This window comes from Syngnathus leptorhynchus, chromosome 14 (genome assembly GCF_054491065.1).
Source record: "Syngnathus leptorhynchus isolate UIUO chromosome 14, UIUO_Slep, whole genome shotgun sequence".
Lineage (NCBI taxonomy): Eukaryota > Metazoa > Chordata > Actinopteri > Syngnathiformes > Syngnathidae > Syngnathus > Syngnathus leptorhynchus.
In genome coordinates, this window is record NC_141208.1 from 2,718,118 (window position 1) to 2,739,839 (window position 21,722).

General features: G+C 43.6%; 4 protein-coding genes across 5 annotated transcripts; 2 read left to right on the forward strand and 2 right to left on the reverse strand.

Annotated features, from left to right (window-relative positions):
- Nucleotides 1-1,376: 1,376 nt before the first annotated feature.
- On the reverse strand, nt 1,377-5,720 carry cbarpa (CACN subunit beta associated regulatory protein a). Its single transcript, XM_085929417.1, has 9 exons — nt 5,649-5,720; nt 4,567-4,712; nt 4,341-4,402; nt 4,109-4,271; nt 3,846-4,026; nt 3,664-3,777; nt 3,412-3,589; nt 3,145-3,346; nt 1,377-3,075 (listed from the first exon to the last, which is right to left on the reverse strand). The coding sequence occupies exons 1-9, from the start codon at nt 5,694-5,696 to the stop codon at nt 1,377-1,379; spliced, it is 2,793 nt and encodes a 930-aa protein (XP_085785543.1). The 5' UTR covers nt 5,697-5,720.
- Nucleotides 5,721-9,941: 4,221 nt separating this feature from the next.
- LOC147045950 (midnolin) lies at nt 9,942-12,322 on the forward strand. The gene is made up of 6 exons (XM_085929416.1): nt 9,942-10,091; nt 10,412-10,505; nt 10,583-10,642; nt 10,774-11,205; nt 11,279-11,378; nt 11,593-12,322. The coding sequence occupies exons 1-6, from the start codon at nt 9,946-9,948 to the stop codon at nt 11,934-11,936; spliced, it is 1,176 nt and encodes a 391-aa protein (XP_085785542.1). The 5' UTR covers nt 9,942-9,945; the 3' UTR covers nt 11,937-12,322.
- A 915-nt stretch (nt 12,323-13,237) lies between these two features.
- cirbpa (cold inducible RNA binding protein a) lies at nt 13,238-16,408 on the forward strand. Of its 2 annotated transcripts, none has more exons than XM_085930909.1 (7): nt 13,238-13,405; nt 14,046-14,145; nt 14,305-14,411; nt 14,486-14,612; nt 14,699-14,852; nt 14,926-14,987; nt 15,436-16,408. In XM_085930909.1, the coding sequence occupies exons 2-7, from the start codon at nt 14,046-14,048 to the stop codon at nt 15,447-15,449; spliced, it is 564 nt and encodes a 187-aa protein (XP_085787035.1). In that variant the 5' UTR covers nt 13,238-13,405; the 3' UTR covers nt 15,450-16,408. The 2 variants fall into 2 exon arrangements, with proteins under 2 accessions (XP_085787035.1, XP_085787036.1); XM_085930910.1 differs by having other exon boundaries at nt 14,486-14,606.
- A 1,846-nt stretch (nt 16,409-18,254) lies between these two features.
- ndufa13 (NADH:ubiquinone oxidoreductase subunit A13) lies at nt 18,255-19,799 on the reverse strand. Its single transcript, XM_085930911.1, has 5 exons — nt 19,633-19,799; nt 19,187-19,265; nt 19,033-19,104; nt 18,640-18,709; nt 18,255-18,483 (listed from the first exon to the last, which is right to left on the reverse strand). Exons 1-5 carry the CDS (start codon nt 19,724-19,726, stop codon nt 18,364-18,366), a joined length of 435 nt encoding a protein of 144 aa, XP_085787037.1. The 5' UTR covers nt 19,727-19,799; the 3' UTR covers nt 18,255-18,363.
- Nucleotides 19,800-21,722: the final 1,923 nt, after the last annotated feature.

Sequence of the window (21,722 nt, forward strand, 5' to 3'; positions counted from 1 at the left end):
TGACAGTATTGCTATTCAAATGCTTTTTGTCTTCTCCTTTACCGCTGTCTAAATTGATTTTTATTGTATTATACAGTGGGCAACTTATCTTCATACTCGTATGACTATTATGACAAAAAAATGCCTGTACAGTTAAGATTTATGGATCCTGGCCTATTTCAGTTAAAGGAAGGGTAGGGGTGGCACAAAATGGATAATGTTGCACATTGGAGGTACGATTGCACTATTTTTAAATTAAGGAAGACTTAAATGAATACTTTGTTCCATGATAAGATTTTGGTTTTAATTGATGGAGCCAAAACTATATAGTCAGGAAATTCTCCCAAAACTCCCAATAAAAAAAATCTGAAAAAAAGACAAACAAAATCTGTGGGGGGGTAAAAAAAAAAAAAAAAACATTCCCCAAACAGGTAAAAAAAAAAAAAATCTGTAAAGTAGGAAAAAAAATAGCTTAAAAATAGTTCCCCCCCCTGTGCAGGTGTACCTAATGTTTTGACCCGTAATGCACAATGGGACAGAATTGTTTTGGTCATAGAACTTCCTACCAATATTTATGCAAATATTTTTGGGAAAAAACAAACTCCCTTCACACAAAAGGACACTTGCGGAGGATATTGTTTTTTTTTTTTGGTTTTTTTTTCATGACAGAAATCGTGACATGGATGTTTCTTCCCAACAAATGATTTCTTGTTTAAAACTATACAGTCTTTCAATGACACGCACTTTCTGACATACAGTAATATTTGTAGTAGTAGCATGCGGTAAACTCACAACTTGTTTCAAAATATTTCTAAAGATGGATGTGCTAAATTCTGTTATTCTGTGCAATATGTCGAGCAGGACAAAAAAAAAAGTAAAAGAGGCGTCACACGTCCAAGCACATGGCATCACAGTGGAGATTCAGGTCTGAGAGGAAATGCCGCCATCGGTGAGGTTCGAATGTGATGTTCCCTTGCTTCGTCGCAATTTTTCTTTTTTTATCTGTGAGTATTGTTGGATGCTTTTTTTTTTTTAGTCCTACTGCTCGGGTGTGTTACACGAGCTGTGTTTGACAGTTTAGAATGACCTAATGCTAATTTCCAATAGCCTGTCTATGACGTTTCACATTATTTGTTAGCTTTAAGCTAGTGGATTTTTGTTCTGTCCATTTTTAGGCTTTGAGTGTTGGAGTTCAGCATTAAAACAAGTAAGCGTTGCTATCAAATTAAGGAACTGTACTTTAAAAGTAAGTTTGTCTTTCAGTACGTTTTAAAGTGTTTGATAAAGTTTTTTTTTTTTTTTTTTTAAATAGCTTTTGGGAGGGTTCACTGTATTTGTGATGCGCCACATGTCAGAATAATCGACCATTTCGAGTATGAAAATCTGGGATACAAGAGTTACTTGGGGCTGTGGTCAGGCGAGGCGGTGTGAGATGCCGCGACCACGCTCCGGGTTCCTCCCTGGACGAGCTCGGCCCTCCGTAGTCCGCCGTGGAGCCTCTCCTCCACCGCCGCTGCCAGTTTGTCTGTCAGGCTGCTGGACAGGCTGCTGTTGTTGTTCCTGTTGTCAACTCGAGGGTCCATACAGCGTGCTGGGGGCTGCTGAGCGCTTGTGCTTTTAGTGTCGGAAGAAGGAACGTCGTCCTGGCCGCTGGCGGTCCGGTCGGTTCTCATCTCCGACGCGCCTGCGTCCTGTGCGTTCTCTTTAGCCGCCTCCTCGCAGGCCGCAATCTCACTGGCTTCTTCGTCCGCCGCGCTGGCGATACGCGATAGTGTGCTGTGGTACCTGGTGTCCAGAGGGTAACTGGCGCTGTCACCTCTCGGGAGCGGCGTGAACCTCTGCCTCTCCAGAGATGGCGAGTAGCGACCCCCGGCCCCCGATCCGGGGTCGCTGTATTGCTTGTGTCTTTGCCACTGTTTCCGCAGGTGTACTCTGGAGCGGTGCCTGGTCCGAAACGGCGAATCCGGCTGGTCGAACCTCGGGTCGTGTCGAAGGAACTCGTTAAAAAGAGCGTCCGTCTTCTCGTCGATGCTGTAGTCGCGGCGATGTAGACGAGGTCGGTGAGGGACGCAGGGTTGAGAGGTCGGCTTCAAGAGCTGAGATGATATGTGTGGCAGAGGTTCTTGTTTGTTAGGATGAAGGGGTTTGACCGGGGGATACGGTTCGTGGAGCGAGAGACTACTTTTGCGTTTCTCCTCTGTGCTTTCCGTGAAATCGTCTTCCAGCTCCTCCTGGAACAACTTGGTGTCAGTGCTCTCGCACACGGAACCTTTCCTCCCTGAGCTTGTGAAGAACAACCTTCTCTCTGTGGCCGTCTTCCCTCGAGGAGCTGCGGGAATCCCAAAAATTCGCAACTCCTCCGGCCCCTTGGATGGCGTTTCAATGGAGGTATAGCCGCTATCCATCTGGAGGAGCTTGCGGTTCCCCACCTCTCCGTCCACACCACTTCCCATCTCGCCGGCCCCGCCCGCCGCCCCTCTAACGTCGCCCTCCATCACCTCTCCTTCTGCGTCAGGTTCATCATCCAGGTCTTGGGACAAGCAGCTACTCAACTGCCCAGTCCGGGCTCCGCCGCAGCCGAGTGACGAGACGCTTTCGGCATCGCTACGGATGGACTCCCTGTCGGTGCTGCTCTGGTCCGAGGAGGCGTATTGTTCCAGGGAGGCTCGCAAGCTCCAGATGTCTCTGTAAAGAGATGGTTGAGCCTCCAAGATCTCTTGCCGAAACCCAAATGAAAGAGAAGAACCCGAATCTGCCCTTGGTCTGCCGTCAACTCCTAACAGCACGTCTTCATCCACTTCCATCTCACAATTTTGCCTCAGATCTGACATTACGCCGTCTCCAGTTTCCGTGGGTGAATCTTCAAACTGAACAACTTTGGCTTCCTGCTGCGGATCAAACAAGTCCTCCTCCTCTCGAGGTTTTGTATCAACCCTGCCGCTCTCGGCCCTTGTGACCCCATCTGGTTTGAATCCTTCCTCTATTCCTGACTTATTGTCTGAGGTGTTCTGGTTAGAGCAATCATCTGTTTCCCACGGTGGTACTTCACTCCCGCTGTTAAAACCAAACTCTCCCACCACAGTCTCCAGATTTTGCCTGAACACAAAGGGGTCATTTAATCAAGACCTGCAAAGGCTCTCGAGTCATACCGGATGACTGATCTACCTGTGGAAGAAGACGGAGGTGGTTTGATCCACGGAAGGTTGAGTCAGAGATTCAGCAGATAGAGACTGAAGGCCACTGGTCTGACTCGGAGTTTGTGGGAAAGACTCCGTTGCACCATTTCGAAGAGAAGAATCATCCTCCGTGTGGTCAGTGGTTTCACTCGCAGCTCTCTGCCGCTGGAAGGGTCTTTTCTTCGGCGACCCTGGTTGACCCATCCCACTTTTTAATAACGGTTCATAGGTTTCATGGTAACACTGCTTCACAAACCTTTAGCGTCGAGACTGGCGGCCCGGTGACTCCCATCAAACTTCCACCGCTTGAAATAAGGTCCAGCTCCCTCCAGACTGGTGTGGCGTCGAAGCTTTGACAAGAACTGTAAAACTGAAGTCTGCCCAGAAGTATTGGTAGTCATGTGGTCTCCTCCTCTGCCCGCAAGAACCTCCATCTGGCGATTGAAACTCAAGTTTAGCCAAAAGACTGTAGATGTTCAGTTCGGGAAACCTTATGGCCGACGCCTACGGTCAGGGAGCCCCGTCTGGGAATCTGATCCAGGACGATGGAGTGATGCGTGTCACCTGGTAGACCTCCACTAAGGCTTTGACCCAACCAGTCAGACACTCTTCTCTCAGTTGGCTGACAGAGAAAGAATATATTGTCCATCTGAAGTTCTGCTTAATTGAGGTACGATGGATGGCAATTACCTGGTAGATCGTGAGGGGGAGTTTGGGAGTCGGCGCTTCGTTAATGTTGACAGAACTGCTCTCGGTTGAGTCGCACTCCATGATGGTGAGGATCTTCAGGTCGCACGGGGCCGGCGCCAGATGGAGGTGAGTCAGCCGAGCTTTTTTCAGGTGATGGAAATCCCCCTCAGTCAGAGTGTATCTAAAAATGCAAATTTGCCAATTTGACTTTTAAAATAAAAAAATCGTCCCGTGAGATTATAAAAAGTTTGATGCTTTGCCACCTGCGTCCTTTATCCTCTGTCATCCTCTCCTGTTCGTACAACGCAGATTCATTGAAGGAAACTCTGCGAGCCGTCAGCATGGTGGAAACCAACTTCTCGGATTCCCCGTCGTGGCAGCTGGAAGCTGACAGAGCGTCCGTTTCATCCAGTCGAATGGTGATCTCTGAACGAGGCAGCCCAGTATGAGAAGTCACGACGGATACGCGGAAATGGTGACCGCTCGACTCCTGACCTTGGGTGGGCTGAGAATCGTCAACGTAAGTCGTGTTTGTCTTCTCGGGGTCATCGCTTGCTCTGAAAAAGGACACATCTCTTATCATTTCCAATACTAGCACATATATGTTGAGTTTTTGGCGTTTTAGTATTTCATCGTACACAATCGGCTCAACTTCTGCAAACGTCTGATAACGATTCTACGGATGCTCGGCGGTTATCGAAATTAAGTGTAGAGCGCTCACCTAGAGTAACGTCGCCCACCCATGCAGCAGCGGTGGCAGAAGAGCAGCAACAGGGAGAGCAGTACCAGCGTCCCCCCGGTGAAAACACTCAGCAGTACCAAGAGCAGCACATAATTTTCCACCTGGTCCGCCGACAGAGGCACATCCTGGTGGGGAAAAGCAGCGGGACCGCTTTTAAGTCGTAGGCGACTTCCGCTCCATGCCGCACTCTGGTTTTGTTCTCAAAAAAAAGATGGGGACGTTTGTTCTATTTCGCGCTCGGCGTGTCGGCTGCACCCACGTGCAAACATGTATTTTTGTCAAAGTTGTGGAGTTTTTTTTTTGGGGGGGGGGGGGTGAGCATTTGAATTAACACTGAGGAGTTGTTAGCTCCTCACGGCGATTCTTATCCTCGGGCAGACTCGCACTAGCACTCTCGTTGATGAATACTCTTGGTCGAGCGAGCTTCGCGGAGGCTAATCGAAACGTCAGCCAAACCCCTTAATTCAATTTTCAAACGCTTCTCAATGAGTGGGGGGGGGGGGGGGGGGGGGGGAATGAGGCCTCCAAAGGCTAAAAATGGAAACGGAGGAGGATGCAGACGCTCGTGAGCAATCCCCAAAGCGAGCTGAGCCGAGCCTCCCGCATCTCTTACGGGTCGTTCACTGGGTTACTGGGGATGAACAACTTGAATATATATAGGCTGTGCAAAGTTTAAATGGATGTTAGCGCTGATGCTAATGTTAAGGCTGGGCCCAAGTTTTGGTTGTTTTAAGGCTTACAATGTGTAAGGCCTAATCGTGGGAAAGCGCAGTTAGAACATACAGGAAAAGATTTGAACCCTTAACCTCAGAACTGTGAGGCAGACGTGCCAACCACTATTCCACTGTGCTGGCCTTTGTATTTTTTATTTTTTTTTAATTTAACGAAATATCCGGCCTTTTTGTGCTCATACATGCCTCAGCAAGCGTGCACTATTTTATATTCAGACCTGGCCTACATTCATCGAAGGCCTACAGGGAAATGGAACGTTTGTTGGGCGACCATCTTTCAGACTACAACATGAACACATTTGTGTTGGCGGCGGGCGCAGGGTTACTCACAGTAGAGTTGTCCGTCAGACTTGTCAGAGCAGGCGAATCATTGCTCATGGTCCAGGTCAGAGTGGGCGAAGCCTGCAGAGGACCACCAAAGTCAGAAAGTATCCGACAACTGCTATTGATATACGGTCGGTCCCGTCATGATTGGATTACAACCATTTTGGAGTGATTATGTCAACAGTGTCTGATAAATATTGATTAAAAAAAAAAAAAAATCCCCAGCACAGGCTGGGGCCATTTATAGAAAAGGACCGATTTTCCGTTTTTCTGCAACACTCTTCTAAAGCTGTTATCGCTGATGACAGTAATTCCCAGCTCAACAAATAATTAGTATAAAAGGCTTTCGAACAATCACAATCTGGACACGTCCTCACGCTTGATTATTTTAGAAGCCTTGGGGGGGATTAAGCCCTCCCTCGTTCGGAAAAATCTTATCGCTTTTGAGCGCCCTGCTGTAAAGGTAAAGGATTAGCATTGGCGGAGATAGCGTGGCTTTTGAAAATGCATGTTCTGTAAAACAGATTGTTTTGTATCGCAGATGGTTTTGGCAAACAATGGAACTTTTCCATTTGCTTGTGAGACAGAATGAGGCAAAAGCACTCACATTATGTACACGTCAAGTCCTTGCTAGCATTCCTGACACACACACACACACACACACACACACACATATGCACACAAAGCGCTCACTGCTGCACATTCTCAAGCCATGTGACTCAGATGATATTTTATGTAATATCTCATACCAACAGTGTGCTAAGGTAGCTTTGTTAGGATGATGAGCTCTGCACGCACACATACACACACACACACACACACACACACACATACACCTGACCACACGTTCTGCTTACTGTGGTTAATGAGTCATAATCGGTGGGTTATTTCAATTTTCTGGGGAAGATCAAAAGGGTTTCTTCGTGTAATTATAGGCCGGCTTTGATGTAGATTATCGCCCAATGTGAGAATGAATGATTCAGTTGTTACACAATTTGTCTGATGAGCTGAATGACATTCTTCGAGAAGTCATTATTTGTATTTATGTGCTTAGTAATGCAATTGCACAATAATGCCTTGTATTCTATGAAAAGAAATGTTACTTTTTTTATATATATTTGAGGGGGAAAAAAAACATTATTTGCAGTCACTCGTGTTTTTTGTATTTTTAAGTAAACTAAGAATTTAATTTAAAAAAAAAGCATCAATAAACTTAATCCCAGAAATAGTCGTTTTTCTCCAAGAGAATAAAAAAATGAAATATTTTTGGAAATAAAAGTAGAATTTTTAAGAGAATACTCATTAGGCAGGGACCCAACACACTTTTTTTTTCACGTTAAGTAAAAGTCATAATTTCATGCATTTGTAAAAAGAAAAATAATCAAAATAGTTGGGTATCTTTTTTTTTAATCTATGCCAGCGACATATACTGACAATCGGAACAATTCCACCCTCTTCCACTAGATGGCATAAAGTACAAATACCCTACAAATTCAACTGTTGCCATTCAGGTATTCATTTCTCATGATTTTGGTGTCATTTTTGTTTGGCATAACAGCGCCCTTAAACACTCTCGCAATTCTTGTAGATTGGGTGGGTGCTAGCTATCCAAACACTCCACTCACTCACTTCCAACAAAATCATATCTCGTGTGTGTGTGTGTGTTGCATCTTACGTTCTAAACAGAAGGTGTTGAAGCCGCTTCCCTCCGCCGGGCTGTGACTACACGGAGAACCTCATCATCCTCATCCACTCTCCCGCGTCCCACATGCCCCGCTGCTGCCAGCCCGCCTGGGTGGAAATAAATCACGGTGAGCTCGATCATTCCACGACTACCTGATCGTCAAACATATTCTTATGTAATCAAACTATAAAGTCTCAACATCATCAACTCGCCTGTGCGCGTGCCTGCTGCTGGTGGTGGTGGTGGTGGTTCTCGTTGAGCTCGGGGCTGATCCGTAGGGACCGAAGGTTCCGGTCCAGCCTGCCCCCCGTCCGCATCCTTGAATCAGGGGGAGCTGGGAGAAGAGCCGGAGTTATGAATGAAAAGCGCACGCCATAGGACACACCCACTCTACCCGCCCCGTCCCTGTTTCCGACGTACCACGTGATCAGCCCTGACGATGCTGCTTCTACTGATGATGATGATGATGAGAGATGGCGGAGACTCCCCATGCACCCCTCCCCAACCCTAAGCCATCCCCCTCCCTCTGCCCTCCCATTCACATCCTGCTGCTATCCATCGATTAGTGGTGTGATACAGTTGAATTAGACGCTACCTCATTTTTTACTGGCAGATAAAAAAAAAGGCAACGTCTGAATTAACTGGATGCGTGTGTGTGTTTTTTTTTGTTTTGTTCATTCATAGGAGTGATGAACGTCATCATGTCAAGACGACGTTGTAGTCTGATTTTATTCCACACGGTGGCAGCATTACGCCATCCCCACAGCCTGTCCAAGACTCCACTGGGCCCACTGGGAAAAAAAACATTTCAGTTGGAGGCCTGATATGACTGCAAGTAAGTGAACATTCAAAGTGATGAAGCACCGAGTGATATACGTAATATATGTATTTTTGTAGGCTTGTTGTAAAATGGTCACTCTGTTTATTATGTTTAGTTTCCAAACCTGACAACAAGCTGCAGTGAAATGAAATCACTTAACGCACGCAACCGAACAGATTGACCTGAAACACGGTGACAAATGCTTTTAAATAACAATCATAAAGTTTGGGTTGTAATGAAGAAAAAAACAACAACCAGAATTCCAGCTTTTATGACCTGGTATTTACATATAGATGGATTCATTATTGGTTAATTCATGAACTGGCGTTTCACATTTCTTTGGTGTAATTGTGATTTTTTTGGGGTGACTATGTGAATTTCCAAGCTCTGAGGTGTGACATGCCAGAGGATTTGGCACATCTGGGGAATGATGGCTGAGAAGTGCGGGAGGAATGCCAAGGAGAAAAAGAACGCAGTGTTGCGTATGTGCGTGCGTGCGTGCTGTGTTTGCTCCATTAGCTCTGACGTCAGAGTTGCGTCGGCGCAGGCGCCCAAGAGCTGGACATCCTGTGGAATTGTTCTTGCCGAGACTATGAGAATGTCAAGTAGGCCACCCCTCCCTTCTCATAAGCTATCCTATGTGAGTGAGTGAATGAATGAGTGAATGAGTGAGTGTGGCAAGGAAAATGCAGCTCACGTGTGTAGACGCTCATATACGTCACAATTCCAAGGACATAAATGAATGCAATGTCTCTCGATTGCGATAGATGAGAACAATAAGAAGGGTCCGGTATGTAGGTGATACTGGAGCGAGCGAGTGAAGATGTGACGCAAACCGGAAAAAGCAGGGGGTGTTGTGGGTGTGCCTATTTTTAGCCCCAGTGAGGAGAGGAGACACATATTCGTCGCATTTCTCTGCCCTCACAGGCTGTGCTCTCTCTCTCTCTCTCTCTCTCTCTCTCTCTCTCTCTCTCATCCGTGCATCATGTGACAGGTGCAGCCCCAAAAGCCGACTGCGCACTAGAGGTGAATACTAAAGAGGCAGAGAGATCAGAGAGGCCTTTTATACAATCCAAAGAGCAGACATGTTCTCATCGTCTTAACAATCAAGTGAACCCTTAACATATGTTGGAATCCACTGCAGTGGTGCTGCAAACTAAAATAGGACATTGATGGATGGTCATTAGGAACACGTTTATGCAAAACTCAAATTATATCCAAAAATATTTGATGTTGAAATTGATTTTTTTTTTTATTGTGTGAAGTAAAGCAAAAAGAGAATCTGGTTTTGAATGATGTCATTGTCATTTACTTTTTTTTTATATAAGCATTGAGGAAAAAGTTCATTAAAATAGGAAATGTGGTTTTTGGTGTGTGTCGGGGATTTTAAGGACCTAACTATTACGTCTATTATTATATCGTCATGTATTTTTTTGAATGTTACAATGCTTGTGTTTGTATTATTTGTGGGATCCATTGACGGTATCTTCTCCAAAACAGCCGTTTCTATTGGACGACCTTTTCTCTCTCTCTGATTGGCTGTGAGTTTGAATGGGCGGGTCTTACCGAAGACCGTCTTCTGTGGTAGTAGAACGGGTGCAGACGCCTAACGAATACTAGTTATGAATTGTGTGCAGGGTTGTATCTTCTCCCTCAACCTTTATTTCATCTGAAAACCTAGTCGTCGAACAGTTTGAGCGATAATATATTTGGCGTAACGTCATAGGCGGTTTTAAAATTGCCTTTTGCAATTGTGCCCTCTACCTGCATTGAGTACATTTGAAGGCAGCTTCTCCACTATGCGTCTGATCGTCGACTCGAGATCCACCAGCGGCCCGTTGGTGCTCGTCGTCCCAAGTGGAGAGACTGTGGACGGGCTGAGGACGCGCCTCTCTCGTCAACTGAACGTGCACAAGGACAGAATCGTCCTCCTGCACCGAGACAAGTAAGCATCTGTCACTTTTTCTTCAAATACTCATCCAAGTGGTTGAAGTAACGAAGTACAAGTATTGTACATTAGAAGTACATTTTTTTTCCAGGTACGTGTGTTTTGCATGGGTATTCATTTTTCGGATTGCCTGTAAAAGCCACAAGGTGGCAGCAAAGGACTGTCTAAAGGGAGTGCCTCAATTCACTTTGAATAGTTAAATATGCAGGGGGAATGGAGTACAATTTAGAGTCTTGTACTTTTACTTGAATAAAGAACTTTTTCCACCACATTCGAACAGTATTATATAACAATTTCTCCCCTTTTTGTTGTGATAGGCAATTGACTACAGGGAAACTACTGGAGCAAGGTGTAGCAGATGGCACCAGACTCACCTTACAGGTGCCTGTTGTCGTTGAAGCTGGGTTATTTGTAAGTTAAAAAAAAACAACAACAACAGAGAACATGACCACACATTTTGCCTCACATCATTTCATTTTCCTCCACAGTCTTCTAGTGCCAGAGTCAAGAGGATGGTAGAAGTTTTGGAGAAGTTAACAGAATGCGAGGTAAAAGTGCAAATGTTAGCAACCACTGTGCTAAATGTACATTCAATATTATCAATAAAGAGGCTACTAGTAGTTGACTAGGTTTACTTGTGTAATACTAGTTTCCACTCTGTTTCCCGGCAATCATGCAGATCAGCGATTTCCTGTCTGGACGTTCATCTTTGGCCATTAAACTGGCAGTGGGTGTCCACACAATGCATGTGCAGCTCCAGCTGTCTGCTCAGGATGTGGCTAAGCTGCAGCTGGACAAAGCCCCGGGAGCTCTTAGCAGTCCACCCCCAAAGGTCAACATGGGCCGGTCTGCTCGGAGTTGCTGCTCCCCCACTGACATGACCACCACGTCGGCAGCTTCTCCTCCCCCACTCGCATACTCGGCCACGCAATCCGACCCCCGAGCTGTTTCTTCTATGGACTGCCACGGCCGAGCAACTTCTCATCACTCCCGTCCACACGCCACTCTTTTAACGCCTTCCTTCCAAGCAGCTTGCCCGCTTCCAGCCACCAGTTCCAGTGACTCCACTGGTGCACCTCGGAGTCCGTTACCCGCCTCCACCGTCAGAGAGGTCAGCCCAGTTGGATTGTATACATTGTCTTGTCCCAGACACTGTTTATATTCTCGTCCTTGATATGTTACAGACTTTTCCTTCCTTCGCTGCTGAATCCAATCAGCAACCGGGCGCAGTCATCGAAAGTTTGGTCAGTCACTCTCAAGGGGTGTTCTCTGGAACTTTCTCAGGTGAGTCCGGATTGATGAAGAATTCATATCGGTCTGCCCCCCAAAAATGTCTTGGTTAGCGTGTTCAGATCACATTTGAGAGGTTCCTGGATCAAATTCTGGATAAAAAGTCTTGTATTAAGCATCGATTGATTGATTTTGGTGACAATATTATCAATAATATCACATGACTGGTAGAGAATGTGAAATACAATTTTCTTGAATTCCCCATCAGGCACTCTGGTGCCGTGCAGTCGGAGCAACGTTAGCCATCGTCACCGCGGTATCGCCATTATTCTGCAGATCCTCGATGACCTCCTCAGAGCTGCCTCACTACACCAAGGGGCTCCGACATCCCTCTGTCCCACTTTGGACCCGCCAGCACCGGAGCACAAGTCCAAACAAAGGGCTGAAGAGGCTCGCCAAGCCCACATAAACTCAGAAGAGAATCAGACGCTGCACGGCAAGCTAAAGCACTTGCAGTCTCTGTTGGACCAACGGCGTCATCACAAGCAAAGTCGCAGGAGTTCCCAAGTTTCACAACCAGCTCACCCGTATCGGCGCCACCATCGACCCTAATCTCCATGGCAGTGGACTTGAAGTTACGATGTGTGCCAGTCATCCCTTGTGCACACGCTACTATTCATTGAGTTATGAAAAGAAAGAACTGACCAAACACAATTTGGGTCATTTAATTCCAACATATCTTCTTTGCTTATGCATAACTGAAAATAACTGACTATATTATCCTTGCTCCAAGTACAATTAGACTTAAAAAAAGTTCAAACACTTTGACAGTTTCATTCCCCCATATCAAGAAGTGATTATGAAATATTTTCAGATGGACCACAAGGTGGCACTGTTTACATTAGCAGTCAGTGAGGGAGCAGCAGTCTCATAAACTTTGTCACTCATAAAATGTTGCTCGACTTGATTGAACTTGTATTAAATGCCAAAGGCATGTATTTGCATCGATTCATTCTTTGAAATGCTCCTCATCACATCAAAACAAAAAAAATCCCAATGACACGCCGCCAAACTATGACATAAATGTAGACTGAAATTATGATTATGTGAGGTAGTGGAAGAGCATTTTTCAGTGTTCCTCCAAATGCAGTAACCATATCTGGTCAATGGGGGGCATTCTAGAAACTACCAATCTGTGGTCATGACTTCAACCGCAAAACTGAACAACAAAGGTAGACTTCTTTATTTGTTTATTATCAATTACTTACTAATACAGACAATACAAAACACATGACTAGCTTCAGAGATAATGGGTCCAACACTATAGCGGGGGAAGCGGCCATTTTAAGTCGAAGTCGACACGACGTCAGTGACGTCACATAAGGTCGGCACAAAAGAGCGCCAAAGAGGCAGAATGGCGTTATGACCCGCAGGGGCACGTCACGTGACACGAATGCTTTTCTCGATATTCCTTTAAATCCAGAAAAACAAGATCTCCATTAAAACCACACACTCTGACGCACAATGCAATTTAGTATTACTAATATCAGAAATTTAAAACAATAATTCAAAATATTCATAAAGCAACCTATTAGCCAGATGTATCCTTTCGAGATGATCTTAACACACAAAAAAAAAACCCAGCAGAAAAATGTTAGATTTCGCAAAGTAATCATAATTCACGTAAACACGGATGGGCTGTTTTATTATGTCACAAATAGCATTGCTGTGTTTAAGGAAGAAAAAAAAAACATCACGATCACGTCTTTTGACACACAAAGCAACGTCACAGCGCTTTTCAAACATGTTCAATGAGTGATTGGTGATAGTATCCTTTGTTTATTTACGGTTTTGAAAATTCGTCACGCTATAAAAGAGAGAGAAGCGCTTAGTGGAAGTGAGCAAATTTCAACGTAAAGTGCTGCAAACGCAACCGTATGCTGAGTCACGTGGTCCGCCCCGATTGGTGGTCGCTGTGGATCGAGAGCATCGCCACAGCAAAAGGCTTGCACGGTCTCTGAGCGCTCTCATTCCCTCTGCAGCTCCTCGCGGTCGTTCGTGAAATCTTCACTCACACAAAGGTAGCTGGTTTCTTCTTTTTACGACTTCTACATAATAATTTGTACCGTACAAAGCGGCTTTTCCAATGCTTCGTTATATATAGATACTTTAATCCACAATAGAGCAATTCTTAGATTTGAGAATGTTTTTCATGTGAGAAATTGAAAGAAGTGCAAAATGTATTCAAAGCGTTTACATGATATCGATTATTGTTAAGCTCTTTTTTAAATATAAGCGTTTGATAAATTTTTGTAATTGTGTGAGCGGCTGCGTGTGTGATGCAAAGATTGCAATGGTGGCAGTATGCGTAACAAAGCGGGTAGAGGAAGCGCCGCACTTAAAATGGCGCTGAAAGGGGAAGAAAATGCTAGTTAGCATCAGGCTAACACTGCTGACCACGTTTGCGGCCTCGAGGCCTGGCGCTTGGTTTTCATCCATAGTATACTTTGTTGTCGACGGAGAGATTTTATTCCGGCCGGGTATTACATAAATTAGATATTCAGGTAGACTACTTTTGTTTTTCCAAATGTGCTATTATTGGACGATTGACCTACTTTCGCCCTATGAATGTGGCGCAATACGCAATGACGTAGTTTGAAAATCCGCTATGAGCACCTGTTCCATTTTATTTATTTTTTGGGGTTTCTTCCTACTTTGAAGATGTCGGACGAGGGAAAATTGTTCGTTGGCGGTTTGAATTTCACCACGACCGAAGACTCCTTGGCGTCGGCCTTCGGCAAATATGGATCCATCGAAAAGGGTACGTTTATTGTGGGCCTTAATTGTTTTCATCCCTCCATCGATTTCTGTGCTAACGCGTTCCTTTACATTCTCATCTTTTAGTCTCACTTTTACAATTCCACGTGGTCTGAGAATTTTTTATTTTCGTTTTAAATTTTTTTTTTCCCCCTTCCCCCAGTGGATGTGATCAGAGACAAAGAGACTGGAAGGTCCCGTGGTTTTGGCTTTGTGAAATATGAAAATGTGGAAGATGCTAAGGATGCGTTGGAAGCCATGAACGGAAAGGTAAATCACAATATGGTGAAATGAAAGCAGCATTGTGTGATTGGAGATCTACAAAATGAACTGGTCTTCCACAGACTCTGGATGGCCGGGCTATCCGTGTGGACGAAGCAGGAAAGGGCGGTCGCTCCAGGGGAGGATACAGCTCCGGCGGACCACGAGGTGGTGGCGGTGGAGGCCGTTTTGGGAGTTCCAGAGGTAGAGGTGGGCGATTAGTCCCAACCTTTTTATGGGAATTCAGTATTTTATTAAGAGCAAAGCTAATGTGCCTGTTTTTTTGTTTTTTTTAGGTGGTTATAATGGAGACAGGGGATACGGTGGTGGTGACAGGGGTTACAATGATAGAGGCTTTGGAGGCGGAGACAGAAGCTGCGGCGGTGGTGGTGGTGGCGGCGGCGGCGGCTACAGAAGTGGCGGCTACTCTGGCAGCTATAGAGACAATAGGTATGGATATTTTGAGCATTGACTTTGCTTAGGAAGTTTTGTTATTTTTTGCTAAAATTTCTATTTGTTCCAGGGGACAAGGTGGCTATGGCGGCGACCGTTCCAACACGTACCGCGATGGATACGACAGCTATGGTAGGCATTGATGTTGCTTTCATACCGAGTAGATTTATGTTGGGGCTGGAACCACACCTCACTGTTCAATATTTGTTGATTTATTTTTTTTCCCCCCTTCCTTTTCATGTGACGCAACTTTTTTCTTCAATTGTTAAAAGCAGTCTAAAGTTTTGGGACCACACCCACACACAGCCCCAACATATCACATCTGTCTTGTTACACCTTTGCTGCTCGATGCCTAGTCAATGTCTTTTGGGAAGGCGACCAAATTTTTTTCCCACCCTGCATTGAAACAAGGCTGGCGCACCATAGTGGAGTTGCTTGGCTCTCGCTGAAATGGGGGGGAGCCCTTTGTTCAAGAAAAAAAAAAAAAGTGTGGGAGGGCTTCTGGACTGTGGTGGGTTGAGTGGGATGTTGTTAAGGAACTTTCAGTGTCTTTACCTGTGTGCCCACTTCTTATCCTCAGCTGAAAACAACTAAACATCTCCCCGATTCAAGATCATCACTTGGCTGGCTGTATTTCAAAGATGCGCTCCTCAAGGAAACCCGTCCATGTTGTTATTGCTGACCTTAGTTTTGTAGTTCTGTTGTAGTAACCAAGCATCTTAAAACGAATGTAGCCCTGAGTTTTGGTCATTCCCCTACTTTTTTTAAGCTAAAAAAAAAAACGAAATCGCGTTCAAACACGGAAATGGCAGTTGACATTGTTGGCTTTGCTTGGAGGGGCACCACAAATCCTTCCCGACTCTCGTTAACCGTTAGGAGTAGGTCAATTCCATGAAGCCTCGAATTTTGGTGTCCGACCGGGCAAGGCCGTGGATTTTTTTTGTTTTTGCGCAGCCACACACAGAGCCCTTTAATTTTTCTTCCTCCCCCAGAACGCTTGCTGGTTTTCAGTCTTTTTTTTTTTTTTTTTTATATATATATATCGATGCCGTTGATGGGGCTCATTTGTTTCTATGAGGTTACCACCGACTGACCTCCCTCCGAGGTTTTCACTCTGAGGACCGAGATTCATTTGCCCTGACAGACTTGGGGGGGAGGGGAGAAGGCCAAATTTCCTTTTTAACAATTCAACTTAGGTTAGCTGGCGCCTCCTGTGTGTGCAATTTCCCAAAAGCGTGAATTCCTTTCAGACTGGTGAACTACAAATCCGAAGTGGCCGGCTGTTCATGAAGTTGCTAATTGCAGCATGCTACAGTCTGTCCAAGGTATCTTCTGTGCTCAACATTTTGCATTTCTTAAAAATGTGCTGTAAATTGGAACTAATCCTGTCAAACGATCAAAACAAAAATGTAACTTCGTTTCCAAAAAAAAAAAAAAACCAACCCAACAAATTCACGATCGGGAACAGATTTGTACTTTGTTCTTTGTATGGTCCCTTTTTTTTTTTGTCAGTTCGGCTTCATGGAGCCCATTAAACAGATTGTGGAAAATAATCTTTGGATTCTTGCCTCAAAAAGTGTCGCATGGGGGGACGTTATTTTAGCGGCGTGTCCGTTAGTTGATTACTAGAAGTCTAAATTTGAGTTAGTCAACAAAAGCTGCCCGACTGCTTCCCAATCTGAACCTCCATTGAGAACGGACCGACTTTTTCACACTTTGATTGGGCGACGTGAAACGTGCAGGCTCGAACCCTCTACTAGCGAGTCAGTCGCTGGGAACGTTTAGCTGGTGTCTGGTCATGTTAATGCTTCATTACATTCAAGAGGTCAGCTACTTCCAAATCCCACAAGTCCTTGGAGAATGAAGCGTTGCGCCTACCAACAAGTGCTGCTCAGAGATGAAAGCTGCTCTCTTGCCTAGGTCATATGTGGAGAGAGAGTAGGCCAATGCACGTGAGGTAAAAATCTCCTTTTGCTTTGCTCACATCCTTCCAACTCAGTTGTCATTGTTTCCATGAATGCCCTCAAGTTCAGTCGCTCTTTTTCTAGTCCTCTTGCCTCACAAGTCGTCCACAAACATGACATGGCCTTCCTTTTTCCGAATTCTTTTTTTTTTTTTTTAATACCTGAGGAAATGTTTGTGAAGCTCCTGGAATGTAATTGCTCCATCAGTTCACCAAAACGGCAACCAAAAAAAAAAAAAAAGCACTGGCCTCTTTTGAGTCATGGATTGTACTGACCTGTCCACTTGAGTTCACTGCATTAGTCCTCTAATTTGCCTCCCCTTGTAACGACCCACAAAAGATTCTCCTAAAAAAATGTACTCTTACGTCTTACATTTGACTAAGTGGTGAGTTTCAGGCCCATGAATAGTGTTGCATGCTGTTGGATTTTTTTATTTTTTTTTTAATTGTATTTGGGTTGCATCATGGTATTGATGCACAGATTTGACATGTTCTCTTTTTCTCCAGGTTGAACTGATGGTTGGACTTGTGGATGTCACAGCTGAACGGAGTTTCCGCCAGAGACGCCTGGCAATGGGTGGCGAGGTCAGCCGGAGCTAATGGGTATGTTTTATTTCGCTAAATGTCCCAAATATGTTTGTTCAGGAAAAAAAAAAACTGAACCCAATACGGATTGCATTAATTCCATTCCATGGTTACAATTGAGATTTTTATTTCCAAATGTTTTTTGTCAAAATATTTATTTTAGATAACAATGTTAAGTCCTTGTTTTGATCGGTTAACTTGAAAATATGACTATCCTGCAACCCAAGAATATTTTTCCGTCGAGTTGGAAATGTATTTCTGGAAATACCTTAATGTGTCAAACTTATAGGGATAATGAGTCTTGTACAATTTATAATTCAATGTGCCACTTATGTATATTTTTTTCCAATATCTGCCGATTGAATTTTCAGGCCCAACCGATTGCTACAGTGAAGCCTGATAAGTTCTGGCTCAGAGTGGTTAAGCGTCGGCGTGCTTAAAGAAAAATGCCAGCGGGGACACACGTGCACATCACTGAAGGAGTTCCAAGATTGATTATTTTGAAAATGTATGAAAGTATGCTCCTCCAACCATTAAATAAATTGACTAAAATTACTTGGCTTTCCATTTCATTATTTCAAGTATTTTTTTCATTTACATACTCCTGGAGTATATTATAAAATGAACAATGGGAATTGTTCCACCCACCCCCAATTGTGCTGTGTAATTTAAGATCAAGAGTAGAAATCTGTTGGAAACAAAATTTTGGCTAATAGCCCTCAAACTTGCTGAATTTCAAAATTTAAGCTACACTAATGTGAGAGAATAGACTACAAACTTGACATTGCAACTGATTAACCTATGAAAATGCTCAGTGCTTTGGTCAAAATAATTCATCCACACACAAGAGAAAAAGTGGGAACAGAAAATGCATCTTTAATATCGGAACATGTACAAAGCAGACGAAGCCGAGGCTACGTGGCGTTGGGAAGCGAGCGGGCCGGCCAATCTTGGGATGACTTACACGTACCACAAGAAGCCAAAGCGCTTGTGCAAAAACTCTTCCCGGGGCCTGAGGTTGAAGAGTTCTTCAGACATAGGGGGTACCCAGCGATCCGTGTGAAAGACGTTCTCGCCCACCTGGAGGAAGACAAACGTTTTGATGATTACAAGCTGCTGGTAAGCTTGAGATTTTCGCATCAGGTCAAAGTTTCACAATGGCGTACGTCAATTGAAAAGTCACTTTTCTATACGAGTGAGCTCTAATTGAGGTACTTGAAAGCATTGCTGTTTTACCTTCCACCCGGGAACATCCTTCATGAGAATTGCCTCCTCTTCTAAATTTTCCCTCAACATCCGCAAGTTCCTGCCAAAGAAATATTTAAAAACAATTAAAAAAAAAATCCACATTACAAACCGAGCCATACCGTAATAGGTAAACACAATATTAACCATTTTTAAAATTATATTGCATGTTTAATTTGGTTGCATATCAGACAAAAAAGAAAAAAGGGAATTCCAGCTTTTACTTAATTAACTCAAAACAGAACCTTTAGTTTGAAGCGACCCATTTTTCAATTGAACAAAAGTATTGGGACGCGTGACTGATGCGTGTTTCTATTGATTAGGTTTTGCCTTTTCGGTTGATTGCTTCAACATTACATAAAGCAAGACGGTCCGGTCCGTCACCTGCGGTCTTGCTCCGCCTGAAATAGCGGCATCATGGCTATCCTAGCTTCCAGCTCCTCGATCTGCAAGCGCCTGTGGGACACAAAAGGTCAAAGTGCTTGAGATGTACCGGTTTTCCTAAAAAAAACAGCAAACCCACTAATGCTCCTCCTACCTCCTCTCACGGTTCCACTTGAAAATTCTCCAGTAGCCGAATATCATGATGCCGATGCCAATGCCAAACATACTATAACCTGTTGAATAGGGATTTGTGAGTTTAATTGCTAAAATTAGTTATTCCTAATTGTGACAAACACAACAGGAAATAATCCAATATCACGTCACGTATCTGTGCAAGCTGCATTCAGTAGATCTCAAAATAAAGGTAATTTAGCGCGAGGAGATCTTCATATGCAGCATTGAGAGGTAAGTAACAATTATTACCATATTTGTGCAAATACCAATTTAAGTTTGAAACAAAAGTCACTGTTATTTCTCCATTCAAGCCATCGCTGTAGCTTGTTAGCATTAGCATTGAGCCCCTTTAAGTAAGGCTAGTCCGAGGCGCTTTCTGTACTTAGTTGTTGCAAACTTTGCAAGATGAGAGTGTGTTGCGCGTACCCGAGAGTCCTCTTTTGGGTAAATTTCGCTTGTAGTCGAAGCCGGCATAACCTCCGGGAGGAGGCATGTCCTGCTTCACCTTGGAGCTCGCCATCTTTCCTCCACGGTCCAAAACACAGGGGTGAAACAACTCTTCTTCGTCTTGACTACAGCTAAAGGCACTCGGGCGCCCTCACGTGACTTGCATTGAAAAATATTTTTTTATTTAAAAAAAAAAAGCAGTCATTTTTTCCACACAAAAAAGTTGTACTACACATGGTCATTTTTTCACTAAAAAGCCTTACTATAAATGCTCTATTTATTTACTAAAAAGCCTTACTATACATTCTCTTTTTTATATTCAGAAACACGCTCCTATACATAGTCATCATAAAAAAAACTGAAACTAACAAAAAATACACTTTACACTTTAACATCTATCTATCTATCTATCTATCTATCTATCTATCTATCTATCTATCTATCTATCTATCTATCTATCTATCTATCTATCTATCTATCTATCTATCTATCTATCTATCTATCTATCTATCTATCTATCTATCTATCTATCTATCTATCTATCTATCTGTCTGTCTGTCTGTCTGTCTGTCTGTCTGTCTGTCTGTCTGTCTGTCTGTCTCTGTCTGTCTGTCTGAGACTTCTTTCTATAACTAATTAGTAAGATATTGATTTTTTAAAAGTTTAAAGGAATACAATTCAAAATGTGATTGAAATTTTGCTTTTCATAAAAATGAAGCGTGTGAACTATGTGACCAATCCTTCAAATTTGGTTTTATAAATATGACATATTTGAAACCCTGCAGAGAATGCTGGCTGGATGAGACGCTATCTGGTCATCATGAAGTCTCTTGCCTTTTATCTCGTGGACAACAGCGCAGGAGCGGTCACGTCACGTCACCAGGGGGTGGAGACTGTTCGTCATGAGTTTGAACTTCTGGGACGCTTGAGGCTTTCTTGGAATCCGCCGAGAGGAGCCGTTTCCTGCCAAATAGTGAGCCGGTGTTCATCGTCACTGCAGCAGCCTCTTCCTGCATTCATTGTTACGACGCTTAATGAGGATTAAATTGACGCTGTCACGTGACCTATGCACAGACGGAAAGAATCCGGCGTTAAATTTCATTTCAACATTGGGCTACCCCCCCCCCCCATTAACCACTAAATCCCCAATTTTAGTCTATTATATCTTGGCATTACATCTTGCCAATTTACAATACTAAAAACAGCCTTGCCTTGATATACGAGTTTAATTTGTTTGGTAGCCATGCTCTTAACTCAAAACATGTCTCAAATCTTTCGACAATGAAATAAATGGAAAGGCCAAGAAAGCACTCGACAGTGTTCAAATGTTCCTTTCCTAAAATTGTTCGAGTGCATCTATTTTTATATAAACGCAAGTAATAAGTAATTCTACAAAAATACGAAATGGGAGTACTTTTGCAATTTTACCACCTCTGCAAACTCTCTGAACTCTTCAAAGAAATGATTGTTACATTTCCAGTTCTTCCTGTTATTGTTTCCAAAGTGGGACACTAACAGTCATTTTTCAGTGAGGTCATTATCAAAGCAATTAGTCTTGTCAACATTTTAATTACTTGAGTTATTAAATACCAACATCGCCTCGTTTAGCAAGTCAAAGCTACTACCTTTGAGACTTGTCGTGAACATCTTTATCATCCAGAAGCATTTTTATGAGCATTCCATGGAGAATCTGAGATGAGTTTTTGAAAATGTCCTAAACATTTTCAGCGCATAAAGTAAAACTTGTCATTTTTTATATGTACAGTGAATATAAAAAGTTTACACTTAATTTTTGTGATATTAAATAAAAATTAGCTACAAAGCTAAAACAACTTAGTTTAATTAAAACACAAATCACAAAGGGAATTAAAAATTACTGGAAAAACAACTGAGATCGTGTATTTGCGCTGCAACCCTGAAAAATGCACCAATCGATTAAGGACGTCTTTAAACTGACGTTAAAATATGTGACATTAGTAATACGAACTCATTCGCAAGCACCTAGCATTGTGACGCAAGTAATTGCGGGAATGTGACGCGACCAGAAAATCGACCAAGACTAAACCATT